General features: G+C 39.7%; 4 protein-coding genes across 8 annotated transcripts in view; 1 reads left to right on the forward strand and 3 right to left on the reverse strand.

Annotated features, from left to right (window-relative positions):
- Positions 1 to 71: 71 nt before the first annotated feature.
- Positions 72 to 2,326, reverse strand: gja13.1 (gap junction protein alpha 13.1). Its single transcript, XM_033648018.2, has 2 exons — positions 2,187 to 2,326; positions 72 to 1,479 (listed from the first exon to the last, which is right to left on the reverse strand). The coding sequence occupies exon 2, from the start codon at positions 1,450 to 1,452 to the stop codon at positions 592 to 594; it is 861 nt and encodes a 286-aa protein (XP_033503909.2). The 5' UTR covers positions 1,453 to 1,479; positions 2,187 to 2,326; the 3' UTR covers positions 72 to 591.
- A 1,935-nt stretch (positions 2,327 to 4,261) lies between these two features.
- On the reverse strand, positions 4,262 to 6,037 carry gja11 (gap junction protein, alpha 11). The gene is made up of 3 exons (XM_033649029.2): positions 5,909 to 6,037; positions 5,518 to 5,703; positions 4,262 to 5,229 (listed from the first exon to the last, which is right to left on the reverse strand). The coding sequence occupies exons 1-3, from the start codon at positions 6,035 to 6,037 to the stop codon at positions 4,633 to 4,635; spliced, it is 912 nt and encodes a 303-aa protein (XP_033504920.1). The 3' UTR covers positions 4,262 to 4,632.
- Positions 6,038 to 9,321: 3,284 nt separating this feature from the next.
- hsdl1 (hydroxysteroid dehydrogenase like 1) lies at positions 9,322 to 13,849 on the reverse strand. The gene is made up of 5 exons (XM_033648032.2): positions 13,408 to 13,849; positions 11,416 to 11,858; positions 11,090 to 11,173; positions 10,768 to 10,917; positions 9,322 to 10,649 (listed from the first exon to the last, which is right to left on the reverse strand). Exons 1-5 carry the CDS (start codon positions 13,625 to 13,627, stop codon positions 10,578 to 10,580), a joined length of 969 nt encoding a protein of 322 aa, XP_033503923.1. The 5' UTR covers positions 13,628 to 13,849; the 3' UTR covers positions 9,322 to 10,577.
- A 204-nt stretch (positions 13,850 to 14,053) lies between these two features.
- tbc1d32 (TBC1 domain family, member 32) overlaps positions 14,054 to 22,879 on the forward strand; it is a 149,792-nt gene continuing 140,966 nt past the window's right edge. For 4 of the 5 annotated variants that reach the window (XR_013493158.1, XM_078173946.1, XM_078173947.1 and 1 more), the window contains exons 1-12: positions 14,054 to 14,213; positions 15,720 to 15,888; positions 15,996 to 16,160; positions 16,892 to 17,066; positions 17,366 to 17,437; positions 18,073 to 18,192; positions 18,584 to 18,662; positions 19,089 to 19,192; positions 19,283 to 19,344; positions 19,576 to 19,726; positions 19,890 to 19,949; positions 21,039 to 21,138. Coding sequence is in view for 4 of the 5 variants with exons in the window: in XM_078173946.1 (XP_078030072.1) it covers positions 15,734 to 15,888; positions 15,996 to 16,160; positions 16,892 to 17,066; positions 17,366 to 17,437; positions 18,073 to 18,192; positions 18,584 to 18,662; positions 19,089 to 19,192; positions 19,283 to 19,344; positions 19,576 to 19,726; positions 19,890 to 19,949; positions 21,039 to 21,138 (1,243 nt within the window). In the remaining variant the exon portion in view is untranslated. The remainder of the gene's footprint in view (positions 14,214 to 15,719; positions 15,889 to 15,995; positions 16,161 to 16,891; positions 17,067 to 17,365; positions 17,438 to 18,072; positions 18,193 to 18,583; positions 18,663 to 19,088; positions 19,193 to 19,282; positions 19,345 to 19,575; positions 19,727 to 19,889; positions 19,950 to 21,038; positions 21,139 to 22,879) is intronic. The other variant, XM_033649049.2, reaches the window with a different exon arrangement.

Raw genomic sequence — 22,879 nt, forward strand, 5'->3', positions numbered from 1 at the left:
GTGTAAATCATGCTCTTTGAGAGTAAGGTGTTTGACTTTGGGGTGCAAATAATGACTGTAGTCATGAAACATTGTTTTTTATCCAACTTAAATCATTTATTAAAAACAATACAGACCACAAAAAATGTCTCAGCCCTATACAGTAGAAACAAACTCTTCACCACAATCATCATCATCATCATCATCATTACCATCATCATTACCATCATCACTACGTTCATCAGTCAATGAGCAAAGTATTTCAAGTCCTGGATACTAAGCATGTCAATAACTTACAGGACACATTTAATACCTAGGCATAGACAAAACTCTGCTTACTAATGGATTAACAGGTGAGTATGCAAGAACATAAATAAATTATCAATATTGCACGCTTTCCATTATTAGAAAATACAAAATAAAATTCTAACATCTACCTAAAAAATATGGCAATTTATGCAGACTTTTCTCTGCAAGTATATGATTTTACTTCACAATAATACAGCTTCTCCTTAATGATTTATAAACCACATAGTAAGAACTCTTCACTGAAGTCTCTTAGAAATCTCGAAATCTGAAACGAGATTATTTAAATGCATCATACGGTGGTATTTAATGACCACTCAGTAGTCGTTTCTCCTCTTTGGCTCCATCCAGGCTTCCACCGATACTCTGGCTGCTCTCTAGCTCCATGTTCATCTTGTTCTGCTTGAGTGTTTCCTCTGTAGTCGGCCACCTTGGACTCGACAGGCTGGCAGGGTTTTCAGCTGAAGTGACCTTGTGAGTGCGAGACTTGGACCCACATCTCACCCTGGTACAAATAAGGTAGAATACCTCAATGACATTGAGAAACAGGGAAATGCAGGCCACCACCAGCATGAAGATAATGAAGATGGTCTTCTCTGTGGGTCGGGACATGTAGCACTCCACAGTGAAGGGACAGGGGGTCCTGGAGCAGGGGAACATGGGGACCATGACGAAGCCATACAGGTAGTACTGGCCCACTATGAAGGCGGCCTCGATGATGATCTTGAACACGAGCTGGGTCAGGTAGCTCCCCAGCAGGTTCCCCTTGATCTTCACCTTTCCCTTTTCATCTGTGTATTTGGGCATCTTGACCAGCCGGGTCCCGCTGGGGCTTTTCAGCTCCTCCCTCAGCTTTTTCTCTTTGTGAATGACGTGCAAAGCGTGGCCCAGGTAGACCAGCGTTGGCGTGGACACAAAGATGATCTGGAGGACCCAGAAGCGAATGTGCGAGATGGGGAAGGTCCAATCGTAGCAGACATTCTCGCAACCAGGTTGTTGAGTGTTGCAGACAAAACCCGACTGCTCGTCGCCCCAGACGCTCTCAGCACCTGCACCCAGGACCATGATCCTGAACAGGAAGAGGACGCTCATCCAGATCTTCCCAATGACTGTGGAGTGGGACTGGACCTTGTCCAGCAATTTTGACAGAACTCCCCAGTCTCCCATCTTTAGTGCTGATGTTCAGTTACTGATCTAAACAGACAGAAGGAAATAAAATATACCTTCATGAGCTGATAAATACAAAAACTGTGTGCAGAGATCCTGCACCACACCTTCTTAACAGAAACATTAACCACAGCTTAGTATTCAATCAATATGGTGCTGCTGGAAGAAAGGCACTTATTGTTCTTTTCAATTTATTTTTTTTCTGTTCTTGAACCTGGCCACTTTGTAGAGTAAGAGGATATCAGAGCCCTGTGAACCCTGAGTGCGTTGGCAAATATTTTCCTATCATTAATCAGAATTTTGAACGGATGACTCTGTAGGCTGGTAAAAGGATAATACTTTGAAAATATAGTTCTTTCCCTATGTAAATGTAACTTTAAATAGCTTACATCAATATTCTGTATGACACAATTGTAAATTTATCTATACAATAAAAATATTAAACATGCATCTTGTAGGCAAAGCTGAGAAGTAAAACATGAAAAGCAATCTAATGCCATTATTTGTTTTAGGTCATATTAATACTGCTAGAGAATAAGCAAAGTCATCATTAACATTCAAAGTAAAAAAAAAAAAAAAAAAAAAAAAACACATAGTGTATTTCAAACAAAAAATACTATATTTCTATTCTGTATAATGTTCTTTAAAAATATATTCACTCACAAAATCAATATTATTTCATACGTAAAATAATTAGTTATGTATAGCAGAGAACAACGCTCGTTGCATCTTACCTGCGGACCTGGTCAGGAAAGACTGTCTGACTTGGACGGAGATCAGTAACTCTAAAGTTGGACCTTGGAGTGTGCTCTGATGCACTGATGAGGGATCGCATTGCACAACACACATCTGGCCTCAGATGTCACGTTGTACCCGTCAGCAAACGCGAGCAGAAAAAGTTGATGAAAGACGAGACCAGGAGGGCTAGTGTAATAATTGACAGGTGTTCAGTATCTTGGTTTAAATGGCCTTGAAAGTTTGAAAATATACAGACAAGGTGTGTAATCATTAGGACATAAAACTACTGCTCATATTGGACTCTTCTGCATGTATTTGACTGGGGTTGTAAATGATGAATGGCTGCATAATTGTAAATGGTTAAGTTCTGGCATTCTGGGCCAATTAATACAGAGACATGTAGTGGTGTAGTGGTAGTTGAGGTAGGTGTATTATTAGGTAGATGGGTAGGTTACTGAGGAGGAAGTAGGTTTAGTCTCCCATTTGTTTTCTTGGCTTTTTGGCTGATAAGTGGGCTTACCTCCAGAGAAAGAGGTGGGTATACCCTGTATACCAACGTATAGGCTACCCACCACTACACCATTGGTGTCCTTGTCTCATGTGTTTTGGCTGCAGTACCTATAATACGCATTAAAGAATAGTCAAACATACAAGGAAATATGCCTTCTTCTTTTTGGCAATAGATGTTAAGATAGATACCCCTCTTATGTTTGTACACTAAGTATGAAGCTACAACCAGTAAGCTTAGCTTAAGCGGATGGCACACCAATCAAACCTTCACTAACAGACAAACACAGGTGTTTGTTTGGCGTGCCATGGCTGTCTGTCCTTGTTTTTGTTTTTTTTGGAGAGGTTTGATCAGATGTGAGGTTTAATCTGTGTTTGTCCACGTTTGAGAAAGTTTGGTAAGTTTGACTTTCTGGGACAAATGGACTAGTGTGCGTATCTCAGCTGTGTAGTGCTAGTTGATGAATTTGGTGTACTGCTAGGTGGATGGGTTGGTTGCCAAGGAAGAAGTGGGTATACGGTTCTATATATTCAAATGGATTTTTGGCTGATAGTCGGGTAGACTGTGGCCAGAAAAAGAGGTGGGTATACCTGCCCTCTACACCACTGGCAAATCTATGGCAATGCAGCTCGCACATGCCCATTAGCTGTAAACTCACTGTACCAGCCATGTATTTGTTACTATTGTGTTGAATGAGGTGGGAGCGTATCTATGTTTCCCAGGTTCTATGTTCCCCACTTAACCCTGCAAAAAAGGTTCTATGTTCCCCGCTTACACCAAAAAGGTTCTATGTTTCCCTGATTCTATGTTCCCCGCTCAACCAAGCGGGAAACATAGAACCCTTTCTGTGTAAGCGGGGAACATAGAACCTTTTTTGCAGGGTTAAGTGGGAAACATAGAACCCGGGAAACATAGAACCCGGGAAACATAGGGATGACCCCAATGAGGTGATTTAGCTTGAGTAGCTTAGCAGAAAGATCCATCTAATGAAGACTCTTGGAAGTCACACCTGGCAAAGAAATAGTTTGGTATACTTTGGTTTTCGTACAGGGTTAAACAACTGAAATATAACCTGTTAATAAGTGAGCTGTGGAGATGCTGGTAGGCTAACTTATTACCTTTAGTTTGGTCAGTCCCAGGCTAGCTGCTTCGCTTTGTCTCTAGTCTGCACGCTAAACCAAGCTAACGGTTTTTCACAAAATACCTATATGTAAGGCAATTTGTTTGAAAGTACAAAAAAAGTAATAGCAATACCAGATATGTTTGTTTGCTCTACTTGTTAAAACTTTATCTGATACTTTAATGAACAGATGCTTTGAGGAATGAATTGTTTGCTGATGGCAGAATGATAAGAAATATATACTCTGCAGATTTATACTCACTGGCCGGAACAATGATTATAAAACTGCATTAGAATTCATTCTTTCAGCACACAATTAACTAAACGCTCTGTATGCATTTAAGCAATTGTAGCTCTTTATACAGTATGATAGATTAATAAAAAGCTGCAGAGGTTTGAATGGATGAGGTTGTTCTGAATATAAAAACCCTTGGAGAAATTCAGACACAGATTAGTATATGTATGAGAAGTTTATTGAATCAAAACTGTAACAACATTGTCTTAAATCACCCAAAGAAAGTACGCTTTGTAAAATTGATCAAAAAATAATCTACAGATTGTCAACTGTGAGAAAATATGGTCTCTTGTTTTTCGATTACGTCTAATAGTCAATTGAAGTCATTTTAGGCAACATTTTGCATGTGACCGAGTTCTGTTTACAGAAGCTGGCTACTCCCCCTCCCTCTGTCTGTGATTACCGCATACACACACACACACACACACACACACACACACCCCTTTCCTCCCCAAAGCCAATACACACACTGAAACTCAGGAGAATTGGACACGTACAACTTATCACTGCCTCCATGTGTCAGATGCGAATCTCTGCCCCCATGCTGTTGCTTTCAGGTGATACATTCTTAGCAGTGTCAGTGGCCCCGTTCACCCCCAACTTTCGTCCTTGGAGCTCCAGCTCCAGGTTGACACAATTCTGGAGCATCTCATCGCGGCTTTTAAAAGCTTTCCTTTCCAAAGGTGGAGGTGTCACCGGGGTCACAGTGTAATCCTGCCTCCTCGCCATGCACTCCTTCACAGCTTTCACGCACAGGTAGAACAGCTCAACCAGGCTGAGGACGAGGGAGACAAACGCTGCCACCAGCATGAACCAAATGATGATCGACTTCTCTGTAGGCCTGGACAGGAAGCAGTCCACCTTGTGAGGGCAAGGGAAGCGGGTGCAGACGTAGCGGGTCTGGAGGGTGAAGCCGTAAAGAAAGTACTGACCCACAATGAACACAACCTCCAGGATAATCTTCACCACGAGATGGAGGACGTAACTGCGGAGGAGCTGGCCTCGGATGCTGATCTTGCCAGTGCTCTTTGTGTACTTGGGGACTTTGTAGGCCCTCCTCAGGAAGAGGCTGGCCTGGTCATCCAACTCAGCCTGTTTCTTCATCCTCTCCTTCATCTTGGATTGGAAGGACAAGAAAACAGAGTTAGACGTTTTTCAGTAATCTGAAAAAGAAAGACTTAGAAGCCATGCAGATGCATTGGAAGGAATTAGGCGAAAAACATGTTAACATGTTAGCTAAAATGAGCTAAATAGGAGTTGTAGAGTTGGTGATAATTCTCAATGGGTTTGGCACTACACTTTTACATCACTGCTCCATGCTTCTGCCACTACAGGTGCGGTGTGCCTGACAAATCAAACATTTACCCGTCACGCTATCATATTACACCCATTGTAGAGACACACCTTCTTCTCAATGTGGATCACATGGAGGACATGGCCAAGGTATAGCAGCTTTGGGGTTGCCACAGCAATAATCTGAAGGACCCAAAAGCGCACATGAGAAATGGGGAAGGCGAGGTCATAGCAGACGTTCTCACAACCGGGCTGTTGAGTGTTGCAGACAAAGTCGGACTGCTCATCGCCCCAAACCTAGAGGAAGATTACAGGAAACAGATGATAGTGGAGATGATACATGATCTTTTAAAGTTCTGCAAGTTCAGAATGTAGAAGTGACAATGTTTACTGCCATGTAGCTTACAAATAGTGAGTGCTAATGTGCTGGAAACTCTGGCTTTTAATGCACATTGGCTACTGCCGGTAAAGTGTGTTTAAAATGGCGAATATATGACCAAACCTTCTCAGCGCCAGCGTGCAGGACGAGGATGCGGAAGACAAACAGCACTGTGAGCCAGACCTTGCCGATCACCGTGGAGTGGCTCTGTACTTTATCCAGCAAGCGGCCCAGCAGATCCCATTCGCCCATTTCAATTGCCAGTTGTCCTGCTTTCTCTGTGAGGAGACGAACACGAAAACCATCTATTAAGATTCACAGGGGGCAAATCTCTGCAGGTATACTTGCATTATTTGAGACGTCTATACACTGTTACTGGTGGATCAAACAGAATTGTAATCTGGTCATTACCGATTCCTTTAACACCCCTTGGTTGGAGCTGTTAAAAGGCCATACAGAAATCATTGTAGGTGTAAAAGTCAGAACAGGCAGACTCTCTCACAAGGCCAGACTTTATTTCTTTTGAGTTTGCTGATAGAAGCCACAGCTGCTGATTTAGTCTCCAAAGCACACTTATCTGCTGAAAACCTGAGACCTTAACCTTGGTTAATATCAACCGTTTCAAGTCTAATATCAAAGAATGTGCGCTTAACCACTGAGGCACAAATACAGACTGACCTGAATGAGGAGATAAGCCTGCGAAGGTTTTGGTATGTCTTCAGAAACATTCCATTTATAGTTTTAATTCACATAATGAATTAATTATTTAGATCTTAATAATTAATTGATATGTTAACGTATGCATTTTTGTGTATTACTTACATGCTGAGTAATATTAGCATGTAGTTAACTATGTACATGCACAATAAACCATGACTCAGTTTAGGTTTCATTTAAAAACTGTATATTATCTCCTTTTCAATCAATATGAACTAATAAAACATTACGCACATAAAAAACAGTTTATTAGTCTTTAATCTCCAAAGGCTTTTTTGATTTCTGCTCATTTAATTAGAAAAGCATTCTTATAAAAGTCTCACATTTTTACACCAATGTTTGCCAGTTATATATGTTAGTTGGATGCAATCACGTCTGTTATTTATAATTTTCATTTTAGAGTATAATTTCTTACTACATCAAATTATACCCACTATTGGAGCTTCTAGTTATGGTGTGCATTCACATGTCTAATCTTTTTTCAATTTGTGCATGGTACAAATATTGCAGAATCGATCATTGTACATCAATATATCTCAAATCTGTAAATCTACCCCCCCAGTCCATGTACAGTACAGTCAGCTACCTTTTTAAACAAGAGAGCAGATATTATTTGTAAAACTTACCGGCTGAACAAACCTACAGAGGAAAAAGGACACAGAGAGCGATGTCTCAGGAGGACGACGAAGTGAGAAAGTGAAGAAAAAGCTGTCGTTTTCATTGTTCCTTTGGCGTCTTATCTGGAAGGACACCATCCTAACCAAAACATCAAACCTCCAGCCTTAACACTGAGGGAATATTATTTGGAAGAATGGCGGCTTAGGGGTCAAGAAACAAGCCTGCAATGTCCTTGCAAAAATGCTATGAACTGTCTATTTGACAACACAAGGTGTATTTAGCTGCTGTGCTGCTTTCCACTGTATGCAGTGGTGACCCCAGATGGGGCCACTGAAAATCGTGGGGTAGCACCAAAACCAAAGGCCACAACTGAATTTCAGGAATTTGCTTATGCAGTTGAAGTATACAGACTAGTTGAAAACGATCTCAATAAGAAGAATTTTCTAATTATCTGATGTGCGTAGACTAATACCAGTAAAGTTAACATTTTGAGTTCTCCAATAATCCTGTTTAATGCCTTATGTGTGTGTCTATAGATGTGTTAAGCAATTGTTCTTCAAATAAGCTGGTTGTCCTTTTCCTTAAAAAGATAAATGCACAGCTTTAATTTGAAGGAGTATATTGAGTCTAAGGACCAAAACATTTACAAGGAGATGAGGTGCCCAATGGCTCAGTAGGAAGGGCAGGTACCCCATGCACAAGGGCAGTGACCTTGCCACAGCAGCAACAGGTTCAATTCCAGCCCATGGCCCCCTGCTGCATGCTGTCCCCCCTCACACCTCCAAAACTGTCCTGTCATTTAAGGCCAAAACAACACCAAATAAAACATTTACTGTGAGAAAACCTTCTCAAGTCTAGGGTAGACTCATAGGTAAACTCGTAGGTACCCATGGAACCCATTTTCATTGAGAAATGAGGTGAGAGTTCAAGGGCCCCTTTGAAAATGGCCATGCCAGTTGTTCCCTTGCCAAAGTTCAGCCTGATATTGGATTGTTATTTAGTTTACTTTACTTACTAACAAGATATGCTGACATGGTTGGTACCAGTGAATGCCTTAGGTTGTCTAACTTTACAACATGCCACTAGCTTCTAGCTTGAAGCTAAAGCTTAGCTTAAAAATTGGGACACCACAGCCTCTTAAAGACAGTAAAGTCAGCCTCCAATTATTTTTGGCCGGTGGGACTAGCAACTGTATCAGTTGAGTGTGTCACTGACAGTATGACGTGACCTACCTCAGCAGATGGAGTTTGCCCTGTTGTCATGGAATTGTCGATGCTCAAATTTCCTTTTTTCCTCTCTGTTTTTTTTCCATGATGATGTCAAATTGACCTCGACCTTGGAAACCCTTGTTATCCAAAGGTCTATTTACAAAAGATTCTGGAGCTCTTGATAATTTTTTTTACATCATGCTATTTATTTAAACACTTCCTGACAGTGGACAAGTTTATTTGCTCATGCTTCGTCAGGTTAACTTGCCTGACACTAGTTTTTCCACTATGCTGATAACTATGCTCCCACACTGTGGAATAGCATTCCCAAGCATAGTCAAAAAAGCATCCTATGTGAGTGTTTTCGAGCTGTATCATGTAACATGCCGTTTCTTTTAAACTTAGCTTTTAGTCAAGTCTTTTAATTTTAACCATTCCTACTTTTTATTTGACTCCTGATGTCACTTAATGCTTATTTTCCTTCATCTTCATTTTTTACAGTACATTTTGTCTGAGAATGAGCCATATAAATGTTCATTATCATGTACGTTACCAAGTGTCTTTAATTTCTTACTCATTTTAGTATTTTCTTTACTACTTTGCCTATTCCATATAGACATTTACCAAATGCCTCTTAGAAAAATCTGACATGTCAGATTCTAGTTTGTGTTTAAATCCTCCCATAACAGTTCAGGTTTCCTCTGCACTGGGCGGATTTACGGAAGACTGCCCCTCACGTGTTCATCAGGTTTACAAACAGTCTGTGACCCGGCTGATCTGAGGGGGGTCACAGGGTAAACGCTGACAGTTGGCGTGGTGTCTGTTCACGTCAATGATTTACACCATGCTGGTGTTTTAAGAGGAAAACGAAGCATTTGTGGCCTTCAGCAGATCAGTCAACATTTCATATACACCAAAAACCTATTGGTCAGATAAAGGACTCATCTTTCAAGGCATATTTGGCCCCTTTACACAAAATAAAAGACAGGAGAGTAAGGGAATGAAGAAAGAGATTTATTGTTCTTTTGTATTATGATGACACGTCATATTTAAGTCCACATTTTTATACACTGCACTGTTTATGTAGGCAACCACTCAACACAATATATCTGAATCTGTTCACTTTTCTTAATATAAGTACTTATTTTAAGCTATATCGACATATAATTAATGTAGCTTAAATATAGTTTCTCAATGAAACAAAACATCACCATCTCACTCTTCATCTCATTTCAACTTCACTCCTGGAGATGCTTGAATGTTGTACTCTGAGCAAAGACACCTAAAGCTATCATTCCCCATTCACCCATTCACCACCATGTTTGTATTTACTGTCAGCACTCTCACATGTTTAACACCGCACCAGTACGTCTTGGTTTTATCTCAACACTGTCTTTGATCAGACCAAGAGGCTTAATAAGTTAAGACATTTTCACACTGCAAGAATATATTCAGATTTATACTTAAGTTTGATTTACAAATGTGCTCTTGTCACCTTCAATTCACATGTATCTTGGACTGAGTTACATTTAGCAATATCACACTTAAGTTAGTATTGCATGTTGCACATTTTGCTCATTAAAACTTTACTACATTTAGAGGGATTATTCTACATTATGATATCAGTCTGTCTCTTTGACTTTGAATGATGCTGGGTTTGGTTTCAAGTCAAATGCAGTTTGGTTTTTGTAAGTGTGCCATATACTGTAGGTGTGGTTAGAGCTGGTAAGAAGCAGTACAACCAGAAAGATCTGGAAAGTCAAAAGCCAGCACAAGATGAATTTTATTTTATCATCATTTTGTTTATGATTTTATGGTTGCAGATTGCTTTGTTATTGCTTTCTTCTGACTGTCTTTTTAATGTAACATCTGAGGCGAGGCTTTTGATCTCACCTGCACTTCTATACTGTATTCTGTTGTGCATGATAGCGTGCAGCTCCATAGAAAAATAAAATAATGTACATTCCTTTTTTATATTAAATGAATCAAGCCTTTATGACCCCTGCTGGCCGCACAGGACTCAAAGTCACACCAAGATTCCAAAACCCTGCCTGTCCACCATTAAGACATGTATGTGCATTAATTATACTGCAGCTTCCCTTGAAATTGATACCAACTCAGCAGAAGAAAATCTCTTAACTACCAACCTCAACAGAGCCTGAGAGCTAATGACACACGAAACTAAAACTCCAGTAACAAGAAGATATGATAACTGATTAAGTCTTTAGTGAAGGAGGCAAGGTGAGCTCTTAGCTTGAGCTGATGAGCACATGAGATCCAAGGACCCAGATCCACTCTGGGACACATCTCATCAGTCCATACTGGGGAGAAAAATAGCAAAGAGAAACACATCAGCACACAGACATGTATTATATATTTCATGCTGGGAATGTATCAGTGATAGTGTGACTGTGAGTAACTCACTTATCTTGTACTCACCTGCAGTGTGTGAGGCCAGTAACCAGTGGTCCTATTAGTGACACCCAGGGTGGAGATGGCGTGGCGGGCATAAACCTCTGGCTTTGGTGCAAACCAGCCCGGTGTTGATGCTTGTGTCGATGTTGATGGTTGTTGCTCACTTGAGGCTATCTGGTTACACATACACATAGACACATACTGTATATCAAGCTCTATTATGTGGTCCACTCCATTTATTTCAATGAGGGTAGGCTAAACAACAGAAATACCTCTCTGTAGTTAACAAAACACATTTAGGTGTAGTACCCAGCCCTACTTGTTAATGATCGTATCAGGCATTTACCTGGAAAGGAATCAGACTTTGGACAAAGATCCCTCTGCCGCTGTACTCAAGGTGAAGAGCTCTTGACAGCTGATCCATGTAGCCCTGAAATGTCAGAAGAATGGAAGAGATTACTGCCAGGATTGAAAATGTGTGCTTGAGGGAAGGTTAGCTCTGACACATTACCCTTACAGTTGGAGATACCAGCATTAATAGACCTTTTTGGAACATTTATATTTATTACAAATGGCCCTTTCATACTATGACTAATCCCATGCTGTGAAAAAGATCTATAAAGGGTACAGAGGTGTATCTGTAAAGCAGATATCCTCAGTGTTTGGTCTCACAGCAGAGGCGGTGAGTGTCACTCTTCCAGGCAGAGGTCTGCAGCAAGCACCCGACGATATATTGACCACAGCTCCTCTGCTGCGCTCCACCATCCCAGGCAGCACCAACCGGGTCATCAGAGTAGCCACTGCAACGTTCTTATTCAGCAAATCCAGCAGGGCCTGCTCAGGCACTTCAATAAGACTCTGAGGGGAAGACATTGACTCCACACAGTTCACCAAGAAGCCAATATCTTTCCCCCTCATGGCTTCTTTGATGGTCTTGCTGGCTGCCTGGTCCAAAGAGAAGTCGGCCAGGACGACAACAGTTTCCACTCCGTAGCTCTGAGAAAGGGACGCAGCTGTTTCTCGCACAGAAGTGTGGTTCTGAGTGACAAAGATAATGCTGATACCGTGTCTGGCCAGCTCCTCTGCATAAGCTTTGGCCACAGGCTCTGATGCACCTGATGAGAGAGAGGACAATATTTATCGATATGAGTCATGGTAGGAAGAAATGGGGATTACCAACTGAGATCTCCTGCACACTATGGCCTCAAAACACAGAGGATGACTGTATGACTATAATAGTTAGTTGATTAGTCGATTGCAAAGAAATTACAAGTACAACAACTTCAAATAGGTTGGTTATCTATCATTTAATAGGGAAAATGCCAAACATTTTCTAGTTCAAGCATCTCAAATGTTAAAAAATGCTACATTTCTCTGTTTTATATAATTGCAAAATGAACATCTTTAGGTTTTGGACTGTTGGTTGATTAAGACAGTTTGAAAATGTTATCCTGTGCATTTTACACTATTTTCCAATATTTTATACACCATGAATAAAACAACATTACGGATGCGTTAATATATAATAAAAATAATGATTATTGAAGGACCTAGTTTAACCAGCCTAGCTACATTTTGACACCTAAAGCAAACTAGAATGTGTTACTCTTAGGGTTGCAACAAAATGAGTCTGTCAGTTATGGTCTTGATTTATTGATTAATTATTTTATCTATAACATATCAGAAAATAAAAAAAGGCTCCTTGCCATTTCTCAGAGACCAATTTGACAGATTTTGTATTCTAATTTAAAAAAAACCTGTTTAATAACTAAAGACATTCCTTATTACAGTGATATCAAGCAAATAAAAGCAGCAACATTTTAAATCTGAGAAGCTGAAACCGGCACATTTTTGGCATTTTTTACTTGATATATAACTTAAATGACTGATCGATTATCAAAATTTCTGACAAATTTAAAAAGACTATTATTTGTAATAAAAAAAAGGCTACTTGAAATTTCTCAAAGACCAACTTGACAATTTTTTTTATTTTAATAATAATAATAATAATAATAATAATAATAATAATAAAAAAAAACGGTTAAATAACCAAAGACATTAGTTTTTACAGTTATACCAAGCAAAGAAAAGCAGGAAACTTCTCAAATTCGAGAAGCTGAAACCAGCAAATGTTTAACATTTTTTACTTTATAAATAACTTAAATAACTGATCGATTATCAAAACTGCTGACAAATCAAAAAGACTATAATGTGTAAACCTATTTTCCTTTCCTGGCTATGATGCCCAGAGCTCACTGTGGGCATCACACTGAGTGTTATATTTGGGGTTGCAAAACGATTTGTCTGCCAATAACTGTCTTGATTTATTGATGAATTATTTTCCTGCAATGTCTCAAATCCCAGGATGGCATGTTCAGATTTCTTATTTAGTGAGACTAACCGTTGAATACCCAAAGATATTCATTTTACAATTATATGCATAAGAAAAAAGCAGCATAGTGACAAATTTCAGAGGCTGAAACAGGCATATTTTGTCATTTTTTTGCCACAAAATTAACAAACACTGATTTGATGGTGACACATCACTTAAAAGAAGAATAGTTGCAACAATAAAATGCATAGAGCTGACTCTTTTCTCTCACACAGTCTTGCATCATGATGCACTCTCATTGTCGCTGCAATGTTAACCTACTGCATCCTTACCATACACGACAGCCCAGTCACCAAATCTCTGGGTTAGCTTCTTACTCGGGATCATTCTTGGCAGGAAATGTACCCTGACCAACGTGCAGCAGTCTCGCAGCAGGATTACAGCCCGGCTAGCCGTATAAAGAGCTCCAACCAGTGCCAGGGTTTCAAAGTAAGGACTGCATGACCGAGAAACTTCTCTATACAAAAACTGAAAGCTGTCAACTGCCGCCATGGTCGACCCTATTGATGCTGATGCTAGCCTGCTAGCTAAAGCTTATTCAGTAGATTTAACGTTAAGATATCAGAGCGTAACGTTAACTAGTAACTCAGGCGTGTGAACAAAACATGTCGCCGTCCCTTTAGAGTAGATTTCTGTTAAAGTTATCGAGTTTGACAGACGGTTCAGGAGGAAGAGATGTCCCCTGGCTGCACCCGGTAGACGAAGCAAAACATTGAGTCACGTGACCATGTATGTGATTGGTGCTGCATTCAAGAGAAAATTAGAAAAAACGAAATATGTCAATCTGAAGCGTAATACTTTGTAGAAGTATTCACATCGGTCATGATTGAAGTTGACTGCAGTGGCTGGATGGCACACCCTCATATCTTAGATGGTGTAGACTTATATGTCGATATACAACTTTTTTAGTTATTGTTATGATTAATATGTTACATATGAAACCCATATTTCCGACGCTCTAAAAGGCAGCGTGTAATTTCTTTCCACAGGTTTCCATAGAGACGCAGCACTCGGTAGCTAGTGGTACCAAAATGCTAACGTTACCGGAATGAGAGGCTCTTACAACTTCAAGCACAAGGTGACCGCTTTACAGTATACTGCATACGATGTGTTTCTGTCTAAGTGGTGGATTTGTGCAGCGGGGAGTTTTTTTGGTTTTCGCTCAGTTAAAATTTGGCAGTTTTACCTCAAGCTAGCAGTGTTGGTACTTGTAGCAGCATCAAGCTAACGATAGAGGAGCAGTTAGCTAAGGTTAGTTAGCTGGTTTTGGCTGTGAAGTGAAAACGTAAATACTAAATAGTCAGTTTGGGTTACAAAGACCAATTTATTGTTGCTGTTAGACTTTTATCTGTATATTTCTGTGGAGACAGTTGCTATTGAAAAACCTAATATACATTATGGACTGGAGGAGGTAGTCAATTATCACACCTGTTGGCGATGAACTGATTGACACTTGCTTCATAGACCTTTTCACAGACGACATTTTGACTTGTCACTGTAGGAAAGCACAGGTGTCACTAATGAAATGAATGATGGCTGAATTCCATTTAGCTTCTTTAACTTCAGGGTCCTTGTATAGTGCATGCTGGCTCACTGTCACTCTGACTGGAACATTTGAATGGGACGGAGCCATCGTCAGTGTCATTAGTTACATCTGTGCTTTTCCTAATATGACATGTCAAAATGTCTGCTTAAGTTTCAGCTGGTGAAGAATAAAAGATGGAGGTACTCGATACAAATGTACAATATTAAAAGAGCTATACATAATAATAATAACTTTACTCATATAGCACAATCCATGCATAAAATTGAACACAAAGTGCTAAACATAAAAGACAATTGAAACATTCGTGATAGAGAAAAAATGATAAAAAAAAAAATATAATAACATAACAATAAATAAACAAAAAAAAATGAATTTACAGGTGAAAGCAAGGGTAAAAACATGTGTCAGAGGATCTTAGGGACCTAGCAGGCACATATAAGTTGACCATGTCAGACAGATAAGATGGGGGCCGTTCAGTGATTTAAAGACCAATAAAAGAATTTCAGAAATAATTCTGTGACCAATATAATGATTTTAAAATTGGAGTAATGTGGGCTCTCTGTCTGGTTTTTATGTGTATGCTTATTTGTATTTAACATATTTCATTTAATATGATCAGATATGAAGATAGGTAGAAAGTCAAAATAAAATTTTATAAAAAAAAAAAAGAGAGTAATATCAAAGTAATAGAGCATCCTGATAGATTTCAGTGTGGGAACTCTTCTTTTTTTGTGCTTATTGGACCTTGACTACGGTTATGCACCCCAACTGTCTTTTTTTATCTTTGGTTTAGGGTGATATTTTTTGTCTTTTACCTATTTGCAAGGAAAAACAAACTATCCATTTACAAAGTGCTGCATATGATGTATAATATTTGTTAAAAAATTTGCACAGCAGTTTGTTAATTGATGGCTGTAAAGAAAGGCTCAAATACACATCATTTTTTCTGAACTAAAGTTGTCTTTCAAACCCATCACCACCATACATTATACATTTTAAGTCTAGAAAACCAATTACTCCATTATGTCCCATTTTAAGGGCCAGCATTAGAGATGTCTCAGTTGTCAGCTGAAGATGAGGTGGAGTTGCAGTCTCTGCTCAAGCAGCTTCTGAGAAGCATCAATGACAAGATCTCTGGTGCTCCATCGACTGAATGTGCTGAGGAGATCCTCCTTCACCTGGAGGAGACTGACAAGAACTTCCACAAGTAAGACCTCCAGACTCGACTAACTTTAAAGATCTTACATTCTCTAAATTCTAAGTACATTATATGCATATAAGGTAGGTCTAACTATGTCAATGCTCTGCTTTCAGTTATGAGTTTGTCAAGTATCTCCGTCAGTACGTGGAGAGCTCTCTGGGGACTGTGGTGGAGGAGGAGACTAAGAACTTAACCAGAGGAGATGGGCAACATGCAATAGGCTCAGGTCACGACACCTTGATCCACGCTGTCACCCGAAGGACCAGAGACTCTGCTGAGTGAGTGTAGCTCAGACTCTGACCTGTGTTCCCCCTGTTTTCTCCAGATGTGGATGATTTATTTATTGTGGAGTCAGTTCACAGGCAGTAATTCTGTTTTGTGTGAACTGTGCTAACACCAGAAATCCTCCAGTGTCTCACTGTATGATACTTATTTTCATATTATTTACTTCAAGGAATATTTCAGGCAACAAGGCATGAGTAATTGATTTGCAAATGATCCTTTTGTGGGTGATATTATTCTTTTAGTGTATGGATATTAAAGGCCATTTTGATTAACTACTGAACTACTGAACTACTTTTCTTGTAACCTATATGCAGCCTTCTAGAGAAAAGAAGCCACAGAAGCTGATGTTATGTGATGTCAGTGACCTAGCCTTAGCTTTGGCCTGGGGCGCAGTGTTTTATATTAGGCACAACAAAAACCTTTATGGTATCTACAGTGCGTTACTTGTCTGCTGCTCCAAATCAGAAAACCAAAATGCCCTAAAGTTAAAATTGAAAACTTGCAGTATTTGGTTTTCTGCTTTCAACTATAAATGGAACAGAGTGGTTACCTATTTTTGGAGGGCATGTTAGAATAATAAAACAAAACATTTTCTGAATTCTGAATCAGGCACTTCGAACTCTCGCACAGCAGGTGAAACAGACCCGCCTTTAATGTTTTTAGCTAAATAATTGACACCATGTGATTTAAATAATAGACTAAACTGTACTTACTTCTGTGAAAGGTACCAGCAGATGATGCAGACCTTGAAAAACACCATGATCATGGTGGTGGAGTCTTTGATCAACAAATTTGAGGAGGACCAGATGAGGAAGGAGGAGATGCACCGAGAGAAGCAGCAGCAGTCCAACAGTCAGTACACTGACAACTGCTCTGACAGTGACTCCTCCTTTAACCAGGTCAGAGATACAGTAGATACACTTTTTTATTATTTTATTTCCTTTATTAGGATTTTGTTGATGGGTCTCATGAGGTGCCAAGAGTGTTTGTCAAGCTCTGGATGGCATGAGGCTCTATTGCTGTCTTTAGGGAGTTTATTTCTTTCCATGGTAGACTGAATGTAGGGCAAAGCCTGCACTAGATCCACCAAGTGAGCCCTGGAACTTCTGGCATTGTGCCATCAGACAGTGAGAGTGCTTCTACTTTGGTTTATGATAGATTATAATAATTTGTGTTTAATCTTTCTTTTCCTTTCTAGAGTTATGCATTCATCAGACAAGAGCAGCTGCAAGCCTTGGCTGAAAAACTTGACTCCAGCAGACCTAAAGAGGTAGAAAGGCTCACGATGATGGTGTATATTGCTGTTCCATAGTTTGTGTCAGTAAACTGCAGAGTCATGAGTGGCAGTGTGATATAGATCAGTGGTTTCCAGTCTGGGGTTTGATACCCAACAAAGGGTTGCAGGATAAACCTGTGAGATGATTAACCGGATAGGGAAAAAATTAAACAGAAAATTGTGTTTATTTTATCAGATTTTCACCTCATATTTCCACATTCTTTACTGAGTTACAAGATAATTGACCTCCTCAGGCCTCTAAAAATTAAGTTTAAAAATCACTTAGTTTAATTTTTTTTAATTATCAGAAGACATTAGCCTGATAATCTGATGTAGTTAGGTCACCAGCTAGAAGTGAAAGAAGATGGCATCATCATTTTTACCCTGCTTGCAACATTTTGATTGGATGATTGTTATAGTAGCCAATGGAAAAAGCCTTCAAAGGTCATAAGACCAGACCTGTATTAAAAATATTGAGATTCACAGCTATAATAGAGATGTAGACATATGCAACTAGTGCAGAGTAAACATTGCTTTGCCTACAGGAGTCACAAGCCACAAAGTTTGATTATTATTGCCATAAATTTAAATATGATTAACAACGTCAAGTGGTGTAATTCTGTGTGTAGGTGCGTTGGGAGGCTCTTCAGGCCCTCTGCTGCGCCCCTCCATCTGATGTGCTGAGCTGTGAAAGCTGGAGCAGCCTGCGCAGGAACCTCTCTGCAGCTTTGACCGACCCTGACCTCAGTGTGAGTCCAGAGCAGCCTCATCTACAAATGTATTCATTTACAAATCAATCAATAATTATAATGTTATTTTTATGAGCAGTTTCAGGCTTTATAATTAATGATGATAAGCACAGAAAACTTGATGTTCATCATCCCATGTGCAAACCTGCCACACCTGCTTAAATAGAGGAGAAAACAAGATAAAACTGCTCTCCCTAATGACTGAGAGCTAATTGGTCTCAAATATACAGGCCTCCCTCTCTGTAGAGGCTGCCAAATCTTATTTAGTGAAAATCTCTTAATATATGTTCTCATAATAACATTCAGATATAATTGATTAATTATATTTATGACCATGCGTGTGTGTGTGTGGATGCTGATAATGTATGCCTCTCCCTCTTATCTCTATCAGGATAATGTGCTGCAGTTTTTTGCTAAAAGCTTCTCTTCCTCTCCACTGAATGTGACACGAGAGATCTACACTAGCTTAGGTAGGCTCTTCTTTACTGCATCTGCAGCACCTTCATGTTTAAACTGAACTACATTTTAAAGGGTCAGCTGCTTATTTCAAGTATTATCTCACCATACAGACACTGTAGTTTTGGTTTTATGTACAGAGATTTTGAGATATACACATCTTAGCTTTCTGCAGAGACCCAATACAATGGAGATATATCTACAAATTTGACAAGTTGTAGAAATCAATGAAACTTTTTAACACTGAATAAATAACTGTCAGGCTTGACGCTCACTTGATATTGACAGTTTTCATTGGGGCTATATAGCTTTTCAGTTGAGCTTCTGTTTTTTTTATATTGTTAAATTATAAATCCTGTAAATGTGTATTGTATTGTGTATATGCTTCATTGTGTATATGAACATGTACATCTGTAATAAGTACATTTTCCTTTGTGCAGCTAAAAGTGTGGAGTCAAGTTTTCTCTGTCACAAGCTAAGCTTTCCAACTGGCTCGGCTACTGTCGACATCAACAGACCTGAGATCAGTCGTCTCCTCAAACAGGTAGAGCATCTTTTATCTCCCAGTATTCAAAGTGTAGCACCATACAAACAGATTATAGCTTTCTCTCTCTGTCTGTCCGTCTGGCCTCAGATTCGACTGATGAATGACTTTCAGAAGGAGGTGACAACATTCTGGATCCGCCATCCTGAGAAGTGAGTTGTACTCACAATATACAGTCAGAGTTGGCAGGTCTTTATTCACTTGTTTGTACCCACATTCGGCACTCACAATCTAATATGCCACTTATAAATGACTGAACGTGATACAAAATAAAAATGCTTTAGATATATGTATGTAAATGTACTTCACTTTTCTATATTACATGTAGAATGGAGGTATACATTCACTACATTTGTTTTAATCTTCTTTCTATCCTGCTTTAGATATATGGAGGAAGTTATAGAGAGCACCTTCTCCCTGCTGTCCTTCCATCATGAACATGGCTCAGCCTCACCAGGGATAGAGAAAGCCCTGGAACCCGTCCACCTACTGGCTTTACTGGATGTTAAAGCTACCTGGTTTAAAAAGTGGATGGTATGTTTTGCAGATGAACAGGTGTTTTTGTGCAGAGTGCCTTTTGGTATACAGTGTTGTGTTTTTGTGTTGCTTTATAAAGTCTTGATCTGTGCCTCTCTTGTACGTGTACTCCATTATTTATTCTCTTCTATCCTGATCCATCTCCCTCTCCCTCTCTCAGCATGGATACTACAGCAGGACTGTGGTTCTCAGACTCCTGGAGAGAAAATACAAGTCTCTGGTGAGCAATTCACTCCTTAATCAATATCTCCCACTAAGTCCTTTGTACTTCTGAAACATCGAGCACCGTAGAGAAACAACCAACCATACAGGCACAGAAGGCGCCAGAAACCCCTGCACTGTAGAGTGAATTCAAGAAAAACAAAACTGTGCACTAAGTAGGAAAAGGTAGGACTCTGGAGCAAACTCAGATGCTCACAGGCCAGTTGAGCTGCAAATGTACAAACTCAGTTACCCTTTGAGCCAGGTAATGACCTATTTCCAGCTGGAAATGTTTTTCCTTCCTGCATTTTCTGGTATCATCCTTAGGCCTCAGAAAGAGGCTGACTTTGCTACCTTTACTATGCCAAGGTATACTGCATGTATTCAGGAAAGAACAGGTGGTGAGAAGGGTAAGGATTTTCCAAAACACTGGCTGTATGCAACATTCAGAGCATTAATATAGCACCAACCCAGAGTAATGCATCCTGAGGAGAGAATGAAGACACGCTCCGTCTGTGTGTGTTGCTTCCCGAGCTTCTCTGTGGTTTGTCTGCACTACGCTCATCAAGACAGCGCCCACCCTCCAGTTCCCCCTTGGTTAAAGCTGCTAGCTGTTGTTTGACATCCTTATTCATGCCTGTTTATATGTGTGATCTGTGTAACTCACACAGCCAAACAGTGAAGGTCAATGCCGGAGTGTTTGAGACAAAGGGGCACAAGAGCTGAGTGCCACTTCGACATTTAAGAATTGATTGTTTAATCCTAAACCTCCCTCTCAACTCTCACTCCGACTTTAGAGAGGATTACTGTGAAATCACCCCTGAAACTTTCTCTAAAGAAAATGTCAATAACTCTTTCAAAGCACTGTAAGCCTAAACTACTCTTGCATTGCAGTGCATTAAAATTCCCCACAGTGCTTGGATTTAGATTAAAACAAACAATTCTAGTCTCAAAACTCTTGATTAAGAGATTCGATAAGTGGAGGTCGCATTGTAAACCTGAGTGAACTTTCAGTAAACCTTTTGTCTGTTTATAGCAGCATCCAAATTTGTCAAAGGAGAGAAGTAGCTGCAGCGATCACAATAACATGGTATGTATTTGTTTTTAGATTGTAGCAGCCCTTCAGCAGTGTATCCAGTACAGTGAGTCCTGTGAGCGTTCAACAAATGAGACAACTGATCCCCAGTCAGCTGAGCAGCAGAACACTGGTAAGTAAAACAGTCCATAAAACTCATGGTGTCTTCAACAGGTTTATACACTCTCTCAGGCATATCTGAATACCAATTTCCACTCTCACTCTACGTGGTAAACATTAGCACATTTGCCGTAATGCTGATTTAATGTCTCCTGTGAAACAAAGCAAAAAATAATATGCCGAACTATTGCGAAAACCTAATGAGAAAGTGATGCTTCATTTGAAGCCTGTGGGTGTTAAATGTATTTGCACCTAGACTTTACATTCATCATTTATTCAGTTTCTTTAATGCACACATGCTGCTCTGGCTGTCATTAAAACAGAGGAATGCAGAGAAAAACAGCCGAAGGAAGAAATGAGAATTGAAAAAAAAAAAGATAAATCAGACATAAGAGCCATTGAGGATAATGGAGAGAAAGGAATGATAGGTTGAAAAATGAAAACTCACACAAAGACGTGACTAAATAAATGATTTAGTTGAATCAGACAAGACAGAGATGTGTAAAAGTATGAAAAAAACATACACGTGAAAGCCACTATTACAAAAAGTGAGAGTAATATAATGTAGGGTACTATTTGGCACAGCATGGGTAGAATAAAAGGTTTAGTTTTGAGTTCTATTAGCCGGTTCCATTTTGGCTAATTTCCCAGTTAGGAAAATTCCCAGATTGCTAACATGTGAAGCTAACAAAAATTGTGTCTCTCCTCTCTCCTTGCTGTTTATTTTTTCAGCAAAGACCTATGTACACAGCATTTGGATAGCAGGCTTCTCATTTTTTTCACCTCAGCAGTCTAGACGGTCTGTCCTCCATTTCCTCAGGTATCTGGAGCAAGTAGCCTATGAAAAATGAGGTGTAAAACAGTTGACTGCACTTGTTTTTCGATATGTCAGATACATCGCATATTTTCTGCTGCTCATCTCATTTTCAGGTTGTAGCTACACTTGTGGACATTGATTAGGCTGTCACTAAAAACTTTTTTGCCTTTTCAGCAACCAGAGGTGTAAACAGCTCTGTAGTATTCTGAGTGTGCTTTGAGTTTTAGTTTCAATAACTTATTTAACTTGCAGCTGTTGAAAGTTAAAGGTACCCCGTGGAGTTATTGGCGTACGTGCACACACAAGTTATGCCATGAGCCATTCCCATTGGTTTGTGGACTCCCGTTTTGAAGCCTTAAGTTCAGCATTTTAGCCCTCGCCATCTTGAATTTTTGGAGCCAGAAGTGGTCGTATTTAGATGAAAGGGTGGAGCTGTGAAGGAGGGAGGGGTGGATCTGACTCATAGGGTGTAGTGACGTCTCACAGACAGCCTGTTACTCAAAGAGGCCACACCCTTAAATATGCATACCTTTAAGCCTTAATAAAATGTTAATGGGTGAGTTATAAAAATTCATCCCCCACAAGTACAGTTGTCATGAACAGAGAAATTAACTGTAGGCTGTAAACGTGTTTATTTCTGCTGTAAATTTGGGCATATAACATGTGGTCTGTGGGGATTGACTGGCTTCTGGAGCAAGTGTTCATTCCAGGAACTGCAGTTTTTGGCACCTTGTGTTTTTTTTTTTTTTTTTTTCTGGCACTGGAGGTTGCTGCTCGGTGATTCCTGCTGCCTGTTAAACACTTTCCACTGATCAACAGTTGGCGCCAGTAACCCACCAAAAAGTGTAGCAGTATACCCAAAAAGGCAAGGGAGAAGAAGAACGCAGGCTAGCAAATCTAGATGTAAAATATTACTGAAACATTTTATGAATAAGGA

This window comes from Epinephelus lanceolatus, chromosome 13 (assembly GCF_041903045.1).
Source record: "Epinephelus lanceolatus isolate andai-2023 chromosome 13, ASM4190304v1, whole genome shotgun sequence".
NCBI lineage: Eukaryota > Metazoa > Chordata > Actinopteri > Perciformes > Serranidae > Epinephelus > Epinephelus lanceolatus.